This window comes from Pseudorasbora parva, chromosome 23, assembly GCF_024679245.1.
Source record: "Pseudorasbora parva isolate DD20220531a chromosome 23, ASM2467924v1, whole genome shotgun sequence".
Classification (NCBI taxonomy): Eukaryota; Metazoa; Chordata; class Actinopteri; order Cypriniformes; family Gobionidae; genus Pseudorasbora; species Pseudorasbora parva.
In genome coordinates this window covers 1,941,653-1,956,186 of record NC_090194.1, presented here as the reverse complement: position 1 = coordinate 1,956,186, position 14,534 = coordinate 1,941,653, and the positions used below count along the sequence as shown (strand labels likewise).

The following is a 14,534-nucleotide window of genomic DNA, read 5'->3' as shown; positions in this document are numbered from 1 at the left end:
AACATCCAAGTCGATTGTACTGCAAAAGTTCAAAATTTGCCATTTTTTTACAGTGTAATTAAAAAATATTAAATACTCCGATGTTTTTAATTGCAAATAATAACAGGGAAAACTGCAATTTATATATATATATATATTTTTTTTTTTTTTTTTGTACGGCAGATTTTTTTGAAATATTGTAACATTACATATAAATTACATATTGTATGATTAATATTATTAAAACATAATTAAATCTATTAAAATCTATTATACTTTGATATTTCATACTAAACTCTGCTCTATTAAAAGCTCATATTACTTTGTTTTTGTCATGCATCCTATCAGGATTTAACAAATACATTTCAGAAATGAAGAATGAACGTCAAGCATCTGCAATATTGGAGCAAAAGATTTTGCACACGAGTACTTTTGGACTTCTTTTATGATACTTTATAAAACCGGAGCTTAAAAGATAGCAAAGATATTCAGCACAAATTCACCTTTTGTGTCCCGCAGAAGAGCGTTTGCCACGATGACATGAGAGGATGTTCATTTTTGGGTGATCTGTTCCCTAAACTGGTGGATCCTGATGCAAATTGTATGAGTAAATTAAGCACAAACATCCAAATGAAGCTAAAAACGGCTGACCAGGGTTAGATTTGGGCTTGTCTTGTGTCAGAAGAGCGGTACCGTAAGGGTGCCATGGCACATTAATTCCAGCCATTAAGGTAACTTTCCGAGTTCCCTCATCAGAGATAAAGTTTCCACCTTTCTGACTGAGGCCCTTGATGTCTTGCACCTTGGGTACCGGGCAGAAAACCACTCAGACGGACTTTTTTCTTTTTTCTTTTAAAGGGTTCACAGAATCTCCGAACGCGTGGCCTCCCAGCCAAAACCCCCAGCACGATTAATTTAGTAACGGGTTATTAAGCTCAGACATAAATTGCAGCCCTGGACATTTTAAATGGAAAAGGGGGACTGATTTATTGAGGCTCCGGAGACAAAACAGGTTTTTTATTTTCCATTTATTCATCGGCACTCTCTGGGAGTGGTAACTCGCGAGGAATTCGCAAAAAAACGAGAGGCAGGAAAGAGGGAGCGAGAGGGAGGAGGGCAGGAGGCGACGGCAAACGTGATCAAAGATTGCCCTTGAGTTCTCCACACCACAGATGGGCTGGCAGAGACTTCCCAAAACCAAAGACAGGCAGGAATTATACGGATTTGCCGTTTGGAAGATTGGAGGCACCTGTCTGAAATCTTTACAAAAGCACTCTTAGGCTGATAAGGATATTATTAATCAAAGACTAGAAGAAAAGAAAGCCCAGGGTTATTTTGAACTCTAGATGTCTTCTGACAGCTGTCTGATGTCTCTTTTTCTACTTTCTTCACATTCATTATGACTGAAGGACACAATTACTCCATCCTGACCGGCGCTGTTCTGACCCAGGAGATACACAGGGTCTGTCTTCAGTGCAAAACTACATTTGAGACTCATAAACCGCCTCAGAAAACTCAACAAATGCTCAATGCATTCACTAATTCCTCACTGTATAGCAGAATTTAGCATTGCATTTATACGTGGCATGTTTTATGTATATTACATAGGGCCCTATGATTTCTGTGATGAATTCCCCGTCATTTTTATAAGGAATAAAATGTTTAAAGATAAGTTAAATTAATGTTTTATGCCTTTAAACATAAGTTAAATTAATGTTTTATGCCTTTATTTGATTGTCAGAAATGTTTTCATACACTAGAATTTCAGAGAAAATTTTTATAGAATTTATATTAATCCATTAATATTAAAAATGTACTTTTTTAAAATTATTGTTAAATTGTTTTAGTTTAAGGATTTCAATTATTTAAACATGTTTGTTGATTACAAAAAGTTGTATTTAACCATTAAAATGGAGTCCCAAAAAAAAAATTATGGTGGGGAAGAAAATGGATTCCCGAAAAAAATTCACGGGAAAAAAAAAATGTGAAAAAATATAACAGAATTTGGGGGAAAATAAAATGGAATTTTGGGGGAAATTTAATGGAATTAGGGGGGAAAAATGACGGAATTTGGGGGGAAATAAAGCGAAATTTTGGAAAAAATATAACAGAATTTGGGGAGAAATTAAACAGAATTTGGGAACAAATGTAACCAAATTTGGGGGGAAATAAAATGGAATTTGGTGGGGAAATAAAACGGAATTTGGGGAAAAAAAATTGGAATTAGGGGGGGGGGTTATGGAATTTTAGGGGAAAAATTACGGAATTTTGGGAAAAATAATGTAGAATTTGGTTAAAAAAAATGGAATTTGGGAAAAAAATAACAGAATTTGGGAACAAATTTAACTGAATTTGGGGGAAAATAAAACGGAATTTGGGAAAAAATGTATGGCATTGGGGGGGGAATGATGGAATTTGGGGGAAAATAAAGCGGAATTTGGTTAAAAAAATATTAATACTACAATTTAATTAAATCAGTGAATTCAATAAAATTGCATACGGCTAAATAACAAAAATATATGTACAAAAATACAATATTTCATCCTATTTTCAGATTTTTCTGCAATAAAAAGAACAGATTCCTTTGATTTTGTTAAACATCCCAGCTGTAATTGATTTTCAAAAAAAATCTGAATTAAGTCAAAAATCAATAAATGCGTCATGAATGTCACTCATCAATGCATTTACCGGACAGAGCGCTAACGTGATTCGAGTAAATACTAAACGCTAAACATCCCAGGCATGGGTTTCTAAACCTCTGATGATGTTCTCGTTCTGTCAGGGCACGTTTGCGTTAGACTGCTCTCAGATCAGAAAGGGTTTTCAGTAAATAAAGACTCACTGATCCTCACGGTCTTGCTAACATGCATGGTCGGTTTTTCCTCTGGAACATGACCTCACAGACAACCCTACGGTCTGGACACGACCATCCGCCGCTATTCATGCAGACCGAGTATTCCCTAAATGGATAAACCATAATATCCTCTGGTTTCTCTGCCACTGACCTCTCTTACGAGTGCAAAATCCGAGGAGTAATCTAACGGCGCGGCCATGCTCTAGAACTCAAGTGGAACAATTGCAATAATAAGAATGCAACTCTACAGGGTTCAAGCTGTAAAAATGCTTTTCTTCCTTAGTATTTTTGTCTGGTTTCTAGTCAAAACATCTAAACGTTATTACATTAAGAAACATTTACTAGACAAGAACAAATTATTGTTTTTGTTTTGGGGAAAAAATAACTTACATTTTTGCTTAAAATAAGATAAATAATCTGCCAATGGGGTGAGAAAAATAATCTTGATTCAAACAGAAAACTATTTTCTCACCCCATTGGCAGATTATTTATCTTATTTTAAGCAAAAACTTAATTTTATTTTCCCCCAAAACAAGACAATTACTTTTGCTTGTCTAGTAAATACTTCTTGTTTTAAGAATTTTTAGATGTTTGGACTAGAAACAAGACAAAAATACTGAGGAAGAAAAGCATTTTTTGCAGTGAAGCTGGAATGAAATGGCGTCACTTGAAGACCAGGATGTGCCAGGCCAGACATTTGAGAATTAGGCCCTGAAATCCACCACCTTCGAGCCTCCTGTGATTTGGAGAATCCTCTGGGGCTTTCGCTCACCTCTGGTGTATTCTTCTTGAACTCGCGGCTTTGGTCGATGAGTTTTTTCCTGGACTGCTCGCTCTCATCCTGTCTGTTGGCCAGGGCAGTGGCGGTGGCATCCAGTTCTTTCTGAGGACAGATAAGGGAAGCGTAAAGGCTTCAGAATAACGGCTTCAGTAAAGAAACTACATTACAACAGTGAGCCGTGCCTAAATATCAACGTGGAACTGGCAGTCATTTGAGTTTCGGATATTTAGAGCCGATTTGTCTTCCCTATGACAATCAGATGAAAAGGATAAACGTATCTACAAAAAACCTGAAATATCAGTGAAAATAACCAGTTGATCCGATTCACAATCTGGACAAAAAATAGGGTTAGAGTTGGATTCAAAATGTCAACTGATTTGATTCTGAATTGAGACATTATTCAACTATGAAGCATCGACACAATCCAGCTGATGGATTATAAATGCAGTATACACACAATTTAGAGGCATAAACTACTAAATATTAAATAAAAGACATTACTGAACTAAAATATAGTACATTCGTTTCATAGAATAAAACTAATAAATAATAATAAGTCATTTTTGACAGACACATGAAGAGCACCAGCGTTACGAATGGAAGTAAAGCGACGCACCTGAAGCAGGTAGATCACGTGACAATAACAAGATGGAGTCAAGGCGTCTGAATTTCATTCATACTTCATAGAGCGCACTTTTTAAAGGAAATTCAGATTCAAATGTAGTGCCTACTCAGACAGTACGTGATTTCAGACAGAGCGAAAGTGTTAACTTAACAACTGATTTGTAAATAAATCATTCAGTCCAAATTGTGAATCAGATCAACTACTAAAACTACTACTAGGCCCTGGTGTTGTAGTCAAGGCCGCCTAATCCAAGACCGAGACCAGAACTCCTTAAAATCATAAAGATCCACATTATATTATTTTAAATCAATAAATAAGACACTATTACCAATCAAAGTAATTTTTTTACAACAATATCGTACATTTTGTGAGAATTTGTATACATTTTGGTAAAATTTTTGACTGAACCGGCACAACCAACAAATAAATCAAATTAGACATATGTTATTGTTTTAGCGCGTCACGCCGTACAGTAAATCTGTTCCTCTTTTTTCTTCAGAAGACGTGGATTTGGATTATTTTAACGATGCCTTTATAACATTTTTTGGACCTTTAAAGTTTGAGAGGAATGGACTTTAAATGGAGGGACAGACATCTCTCAGGTTTCATAAAGAATATCTTCATTTGTTGGACAAAACGACATGATGGTGAGCACATGATGACAAAAAAGTTAATTATACCTTATAAATACAGTAAGATAAGCCTAGGATAAAACAACTCTATATCATTTACATAAGCGATACATATCGTCAAAGACAGTAAATTATGATAAACAACGATTATTGTGTTTATGGTTTACATCACACACCATATACACTCGTTCACCAGCAAAAAAATGTGATGACGTTTAACATCACAGCCCTAATTGTGAATTGGATCAACTGCTTCAAACTTGGCACCAAGGTTGGCAAAGCCAATTTTTTGTCCACAAGCGCAGTCATCGACCTCAGACCAGTCGCATCCGCCATAACGAAAGCTGTAAAAACACTACGAACGGTCCTTCACGTCTATTTAGCAGAAAACACGTGTTTTATTAGGTGTGCGAAACTGCTTGGTATGCACCTGCAGGCATAACTCCGCTATAAACCACGCATTCAAACGGACCAATCAGAGTCCCTAAAAGTTGCGACAGACACGCCGCGATTGGCCACCGCACCCGTCCGTCACTTCAGCACGCAGCAGTCCTGAAAAGTCAGCAGTCTGCGGTCCCTGCCGTCCCACTCCTCTCCTCCCAACAGCAGGGAGCTGAGCTAAAGAATATCATCTGACATCTGGGAGCCAGATGCTGGGAACAAATCAACTTAATTAGGCTGGAACTCAGTGCGCCAGACTCCCCAAACCTCCAACACAACAACTGGGGGGCTGAGTCACCACAGTCTCGCCCCAGTTTTACTCTCCTCTGTTATTATCACCTCCTCCTTCCACAGAGGAACACATGGCTCCGCGATGCACGCTGAAGGAGCGTCGTTCGGCTAGTCTGGCAAGGTAAACGCACAAGGGCTGATCTCCAGGGACAAATCTGGTTTTAAAATACCATCCCTAGAGACGGGTGTGGATCATTGGTTTCTGGGTCAATGGGACATGTTTTAGATAAAAACGTCATGCTATGGTTCTGCTTTTCCTAAACGACTTGTTATTAAAACAAGCAGCGAGACTGAGACGGAAATAAACTGTGACATAATGCGTTTGCCCTAACAAAGCACTGACGTGACGTGTGTGAGCACTACTTATATACATTACCTCTCCATAATCATGATATATATTCATGTCTTATACCGTAATGCGATTTGTGCGGCCAAAATTACAGGAAATATGAATCATAATACAGCAAAAGTTGCCCTTTCAAAGCTTAAGTGAAGTATTAACTTTGTCTCAGATCTTAAAATTCCTCTGGAAAGTGTTAAAGTGCTATATTTAAGCTTGTGCAACCAAAATTATAGGAAATATGAATCATAATACAGTAAAAAATTAGGCGTCCAACTTAAAGCATTCTGTTTATATGATTTACAATTTTGACCATTTGGATTGGATTCAGATTTGTAAATGTAATCATGATATATATTCTTATCTTACACCATTTTTAAGGCTGAGCAACCAAAATGTAAGCGAATATGAATCATAATAGCACTCAAAAAGCTTAAGGAGGTTCTCCAGTGAAGTATCAACTTTAAAATTTCACGGGAAAGTGTTAATTAAAAATGTTAAAGTACTATATTTAAGATTGTGCAACCAAAGCTACAGGAAATATGACTCAGAGTACAATCAGGCTTCAAGCTTTTGAAAGCAATCGTGAATAAATCGTTCTGAACTGTGAATCAGATCAAGGGGTTCGATAAAAACAATCTGTTTATTTGACTCACAAAAAGTGAATTGGATTCAAAATGTGAACTTCAGAACTGATTTCAATGCATCATGATATATATTCCTGTTTTACACCATTTTTAAGGTCGTGCAACCAAAATCAAAATATGAATCATAATACAGCAAAAGTCGCACATTCAAACCTTAACAAGGTATAGTTGTTGTCTCCTAAAATAAAAAATATTAACGGTGCAGTGTGTAGTATTTATGAGGCTCTATTGACAGAAGAGCAATATAATATACATAATTTTTTCAGTGGTGTATAAAGACCTTATATAATGAACCGTTATGTTTTTATTACCTGAGAATGAACCGTTTTTATTGACACACACCGCGGATCACCTTACAGTGAAGTCGCCATTTTGTGCCGCCATGTTTCTACGGTAGCCCTAAACGGACAAACTGCTCTACAGAGCACTAGTCACTCTCTGTCTCAGACGACGTTATTTTTGTCCTGTGTCGGCCACCGTAGCTTCTCTGTGCTTCGATAAGGAGGGATGAGCAGTGGGTGATGCAATTCACAACCTCACCACTAGAGACCACTAAAACTTACACACTGCACCTTTAATGCGCTATATTTAAGATGCCCCATCTTTAAGATGGTCTTGTCTTACACCATTTTTAAGGTCTTGCAACCAAAATTACAGATTTTTTTTTCTTATAATAAAGCAAACTTTCAAAGTGTAGGAAGGTTTTTCAGTGAAATATTAATATTTCTAAAATTCTTCTGGCATACAGAAACAGTACAGGGCTATAAAAACAAGTGCACATAACGATTTGGTTTTGAAAGAATCAGAGAAACGTCTCAATTTCCTTTAAGATCTTTGGTATCGGAGCACAGTTTGAGACGGTCTGATCTTTCCTGGGGTCTTTTCTTAATACAGACGCTGTATTTAATCTCTCCGCTGTCGGGGAGAAACGTTTGAGATATTAAAGAGCACAATTTTCCTTTTTCTATTGGTATCAATAGAGGTAGAGCCCCCTGGGGTTTTCCATCCAGCCCCCCTGGTGCCGTTCAAGGAAGCCCTGTAGCCCTCCAATGAGAGTCGTTTATATAAAGGACCAAATTGTTCCCCATAATAGCTTTATAATTTTCCTAATGGAAGAATTCTGCTGGCTCAGGCGGCGGTGCTTGTCTTAGTTAATTTGTTCGGTAGTAAACGCTGATGGAACAGATTACAGGGCTCCCCAGAGAGCCAGGCCCTGCCAGATACTATCAGCTGCATATGCAGCAGGGAAACGTCAGCCTCTCTCTCTCTCTCTCTCTCTCTCTCTCTCTCTCTCTCTCTCTCTCTCCGTAGAGCTGCTGTTTTTCCTTCCTTCATTCTCTCATAACCCATCTTTCTCACAGGCCATTAGATTTCCTCCTCTTTCTCTCTCTCTCTCTCTCTCTCTCTCTCTCTCTCTCTCTCTCTCTCTCTCTCTCTCTCTCTCTCTCTCTCTCTCTCTCTCTCTCTCTCTCCTGAGCACTCAAGAGGGTCAACAGCTCAGAGGCAGTCAGGAACAGATAAAAACAAAGCAAGATCCGAACACAGGTGAGAGGATGGCACACACACACTTCTGTCCTGGGAGCTGTACTGTAACTAAAAACGGGTTAAAGGGTTAGTTCACCCAAAAATGAAATGTCTGTCATTAACTCCTCTCCCTAATGTCGCTCCACACCCGTCAGACCTCCGTTCATCTTCACACACAGTTTAAGATATTTTATATTTAGTCTGAGAGCGTATGCAAGTGTATGCACACTATACTGTCCATGTCCAGAAAGGGAATAAAAACATCATCACAGTAGTCCATATGAGACATCAGTGGGTTAATTAGAGTCTCTTGAAGCATCAGAAATACATTTGGGTCCAAAAATAACAAAAACTACGACTTTATTCAGCATTGGCTTCTCTTCCGGGTTTGCTTTCAATCCTCAAATAAAGATTCAAACGGTTATGAATCAGCGGATTGATTCATGATTCGGATCGCCAATGTCACGTGACTTCAGCAGTTTGACACGCGATCCGAATCATGGATCAATCCGCTGATTCATAACCGTTTAGACTGCTTCAAGAGAGTCTAAATTCCCCCAAATCATTGCAAAATCATTAATTCTTTCCAAATATTGTCCTTTAAGTCATCCGTTGAAAATTCCTTTATGTTTTTATATCACAAAATACATCACAGGAAGAACAAAATATCAGTTTTTCCCAATATCACAACTTACTCCCATACTGTAGGGCTGCACCATGCTCGAAAATACAGTATGGGAGTAAGTTGCAAATGCATACATGTCAGCAGTTTCAACCTTTTTTTGATGTCAAACACTAATAATTTCTGTGTGGACTGAGAGTCACTTAAAACTACACTGTGTAACTGTTTTAGTTTATTCTTAGCTAAAATCACTTAGTTCTTTCAAAAAATATGTGCTCATTAATGTATATTTACTTCTTCCAAGTAGTAAAGTATTCTCGTGAGTTTATAATATGCCATTGAAAATACATACGGGTGAGGGGTTCGAATGCCGGTCGCCATGTTGCCCCTCCATCTTGAAAGTACAGTAGCCAAAGAGGGACATACCCGTAAATTCAAGCTTCGCTTTTCGCGTTTTAACACTCGATGGCACTCATGGACGAGGTCGAACTGGAAGCCATGTTAATCTTGGACTAAATCGGCCACCGTAGGAGTTAAAACGAAATCGGAATTGAGAGGAACAGAAACTAATATTCACTGGACGGTCATAAACCTTTACACCGCTAGATGGGGGAAAATATCACACAGTGGAGCTTTAAAAAAGAAATGTCCAGTGCACTTGAGTTATCCAAAAAGATTGTACAGTTTGAGTTTTTTATAGCTCGTCCTTTAATCATTTGGTCTAAAAAAAGGTGACCTGATTTCTGAAGGGTATGACTTTATACGTAAGTGAAAAAAACAATAAAGACAAGTGCGTGTGTATGTGTGTGTTTTGAGCGGCTGCCATTAGCAGAGAAAGAGCTAATCTATTTTTACGCCGGCATAGCCGTTAAGCCCTTTATCAAAGTCTTTGCTATTGCTGCTACCATTTATAACAAAACTGCTTTGTGTGAGCAACTAATCTCAGCGCTGACCCGCCACTGCGAGCTCTGACTTTGGGTCTGTTTTACACCTAAACATGAGATCTGGCAGCAGAAGTTTGAACTTAACCTGGTCACGTCCCGAAAAGAGATCCCAGGACATTGTGTTGTGACCTCTACAGACTGAATAATGCATTTGACCCTTAAACTGATGCTCTAGAGCTAGTGTGAGTAAAGCGAAGGGCATGCTGCCATTGATGTGTGACTTTACCCACAAATTAAAGAAGCATATTAATATTATTTTCACATAAATAGGTCAGTGTTCTCACACCTGAAGTGCCGATGATGTAATTGCTCCTCAGAAAGTATACGTCACACACTAACTTCCTAGGAAATACTTTAGTACAATAAAGAAGCCTTTCATTACACATCGACTTCAGAGTTAGAGCGACAGTCCAACAAAAATACATCTAGAGATTTTAGGTTTAAACAACTCATGGTGAGTTTTTGACTTTAGTAACTTCAAATCAAAGTTATATTCTATCACCACCACACAGGACGTGGTCAACAATGTATATGAAAGAAATAGGAAATAACCAGACAACTATTGTGCTAACTTCTCTTAAACATAACCTAAGAGCTTCAGAAATAATTGGATAAAATAGGAAAAATGGAAAATGTTTCTTAAAGGGATAGTTGACCCATAAATGAGCCTGTGATGTTGATCTGCTGACCCCCAGGGCGTCCGAGATGTAGGTGTGTTTGTTTCTTCAGGAGAACACAAATGAAGATTTTTAACTCAACCGTTGCTCGTATAATGCATGTCAATGGGGTGTATTTCTATGAGAGCCACTATAAGAGTAAACGATCAGTTTTTTATGCGAGACACCGAACAGTATTTTACCTCATATCAGACGAATCCCATCTAGTATTCCCAGCGCCATTACTTCCGTCGAAGAAGGTCAAAAACCCAGTATGATCATAGATATATTTACATAGATTCCTCATTCGACCCGTGCAGGCACTATTGAGGGATCTATGTAAATATATCTATGATCACGGCAGTGTTTTGACTTTCTTCAGTGGAAGTAATGGCTCTGGGAACACTAGATGAGATTCGTCTGCAAATAGGTTAAAAAATAACACAAATACTGTTGTGTTTCTGGCAGAAAGCGATCGTTTCGTGTCTTAAGACATCAGTGTGTCTTCACGAGCCTCAGGGTTTAATATGGATTCGTATGTCTGTACTCTCATAGAAATACACCTCATTGACACGCATTATACGAGCAACGGTTGAGTTAAAAATCTTCATTTGTGTTCTCCTGAAGAAACAAACACACCTACATCTGGGACGCCCTGGGGGTCAGCAGATCAACATCACAGGCTCATTTTTGGGTCAACTATCCCTTTAAGGCCGTGACGCACCAAGCCGAGTGTGTTGTCATCTCGCGTAGTCTGCGCTTGAACACACCAAAATGATTACAGACGACTGTCAACAAGCACTTGCGTTCTGCGCCTGCGTATAAGGAAAGAATTGTCTATATCAGTAGGCATCAATAATCTATATTCATCAATCAAAAGGGAAAACAGAAATTGCAGATATACAAATTATAAACAAAGCAGCGCTTGCTAATCATTTTGAATGGTAAGCAAGTTCCAATTATGAAAATATAAGCGGGAATCAAATTATTCTGATCTCTTCCTTCATTCCAGGCGGCTTGTGTTGTTATGAAAATATTGACGCATTGAAATGCTCAGGTAAGATGATGTAAAATTAGAACAGCCATCTGTGGTATCTTGATTTATGATCTATGATTCTCAAGATGCAGAAAACAAACCCAGTCATAAAAATGGAATTTACTGTATAACGTGGAATTTCACAGAATTTGTCAATCTTTTGAGGAATAAATCAAAAGCAGGTCAGCACACAAATCACATCACAATATGGACTAGTGTCCTCTAGGACAGAGGAAACAGCGCTGTACAGATAAGTAAATTGTGAAAAAAATACTGTGTTTTTTTACACACGAAACATGAACTCATGTTATATTGCACACTGTAAACATAACCAAAGCTTCGAAAACACGCGAAGAACGGGACCTTTAACTATAAATCCTGCATGTTCTGCGTGTCTCTGTGAATGAATGGGTTTCATTTCCCACACACACACACACACACACGCACACACAGACACGCACATGCACATGGACACGCACACACACGCGCACACACACGCGACTGTGTTTTCACCCACTGCTGCCTCACTATATTGGACTGCTCGAGACACTTCATCAGAGATTAATTAGAGACAAAATAAATTTTGTCAAAATAAAAGTTTGGTTTAACTTGAAAAAATTGTGACAAATATATTACTGTTGTACAGTAGAATTTAGATACATCTCAATGCAATAATAATTTAAATAACGAATTACTAAAATTATTATTATTAATATTATTACAAATATATATATAAAATAAAATAAATGGTGCAGCACTTAGTTTGACAAAAAACTTTTTTTTTCATTTGATTAACAGATAAATTAAAATTATGTTTTATGTCTTCTTTTGATTACCTGAAAATACACTTCACAGATTTTTGTTTTTATTATTATTAAATTTTTTGTTTTTATGAATTTAATTAATTAGACATGATTTTTGATTATCAAAATTGTATTCAATTAATTAAATGGGAAAACATAAAATTTGGTAAAAAATCTAACATAATTTGAAAAGAAATAAAACATTTTATAGGGCCCTAAGCATGTCATTTTTGTAGAATTTTACTAAATTGTTGTTAAATTGTATGTTTCATGGTTTTAATTAATGAGACATGCTTTTTGATTACTACAATTATTATTTAACCATTCAAATATAATAATAAAATGGAATCCAGGAAAAATAAAACTTCATAGGAAGATCTCATAGGGCCCCATCTTGACTTCTTTGATCGCTCTTATCACTTTGGTGTTTATTCATGTCCGGACTCATTCCCTAGCCTGAGCAGCCAATCAGAGTCAGAGTTCTCTCTCACCTGTGGCACTGACAGACGCCATTTCACATTTATGTATTTGGCAGACGCTTTAATCCAAAGCGACTTACACTGCATTCAAGGTACACATTTTACATTTTGTCAGTTCTTGCTTTCCCTGGGAATCGAACCCATGACCTTGGCGTTGCTAGCGCCACTGTTTGAGCTATAAAAAAATTCAACATGCTCAATAGGCCAGAATATGTTCAGACAGTTCAGGATACACACTGCAAAACACTGTCCCGGCCAACACTGGTGTGTGTCAGGGCCTTTAGACTAAGAAATAGTTGTGATGACTAATGACTGAAAAGTTACAAATTTTGTTGATTTATGATAGTAATGAACAACTGCCTTTACAACAGGCTATCAGGTATTTTAGTGCATTTAATAAATTGATCCGAACATTTACTAAACCACAAGCATTACGACATGGTCTGATCGGTTCAGTTCCTTCCTTGTTCTGGGTCTTGAATTGCACACACACACACACACACACAGAGACAGTCTGACAAAGTTCAACAATGACCTAATCGCACTGCACGAACAATGCATCTGTGTCAATAGTCTATGATACACTAAATCTTCCTGTCTCCGTTAGCTTAGATGGCTTAATTGCAAATCAAGGATTTGGCACGCCGTCAAGATCCAGCATCACACAGCAACAATCAGACGAAGGCGTGTGAGTAATATCGTTGCGGGAGGTGTGTGTGTGTATGTGTGTGTGTGTGTTGCGATAGCACAGAAACTTCACACTGTGGCGTGCGGTACCCAATCAAGACCACCACATTTACACAGCTTTATAATGCGAGACCTCTGGGAACACACACACACACACGCACGCGTGTACGCAGAATCTGTGCATAACGAGGGACCGCGGGGTTGAGTCTCATTAGATATGGACAAACTACAGACCAGACTTCATTTCCATCCAATTAAGAGACACTCAAAGCATTATGGGGGCTTGCTGATTATGATGCAGTACATTTGGGTCGTCTCAGAGCAACAATGTCCCAGTTGTTGACAGAAGAACACTCCCTTTCAGACCAGCTGGGGAGGGCCGGCGCTTTCTGAGGCCGTTTAACAGACTGTACATGCATTACTAATTACAACTTGTTTTGTAGGCTGGACATCACGAATAAAGTTTAAATCTCTATGATAAATCCACCTACACTACCGGTCAGACGGTTTTGGACGGTAAGGTTTTTTAAAGAGTCTCTTCTGCTCATCAAGGCCTCTTTTATTTGATCAATATATAGTAATATTCTGATATATTTGTACAATTTTAAATAACTACACTGTAAAAAAAAAACATTTGGTTTAACGTAAAAAAGTAAGTAACCTGGTTGCCTTAAAATTTTGAGTTTATTGAAATTAAAAATTTGAGTTGATACAATTAACTTTTTTTGAGATTCGACAACCTTTATTCAAATATTATTATAAGATGTTGTAAGCATATTGGGTAATTGTGTGTGTTTTATTTCTGATGACGCAGCCAAATTGTGCTATTTTCATGATTTCAAATTTTTTATGTGGTTCAGATACAATAATATTTTGAGTTTCTATTTATTAAACAAATTTCCTTCATAGTATCAACTCAAATTTTTAATTCCAATGAACTCACAATTTTAAGGCAACCAGGCTACTTACTTTTTTAAGTTAAACCAACAATTTTTTTACAGTGTATGTGAATATATTTTAAAATGTAATTTATTTCTGTGATCTGAATTTTCAGCATCCAGTGATCCTTCAGAAATCATTATAATATGATGATTTGATGCTCAGCAAACATTTATGATTATTATCAGTGTTTATTATCAGGACTCTTTAATGAATAGAAAGTTCAAAAGAACATCATTTATCTGAAATAGAAA

At 37.4% G+C, this 14,534-nt stretch overlaps 1 protein-coding gene across 1 annotated transcript in view; it reads right to left on the bottom strand.

Moving 5' to 3' along the window:
• Positions 1-14,534, bottom strand: part of cux1a (cut-like homeobox 1a) — a 214,417-nt gene that overhangs the window by 154,938 nt on the left and 44,945 nt on the right. The window contains exon 2 of the mRNA XM_067433652.1: positions 3,606-3,716. Within this exon, the coding sequence (XP_067289753.1) occupies positions 3,606-3,716 (111 nt within the window). The remainder of the gene's footprint in view (positions 1-3,605; positions 3,717-14,534) is intronic.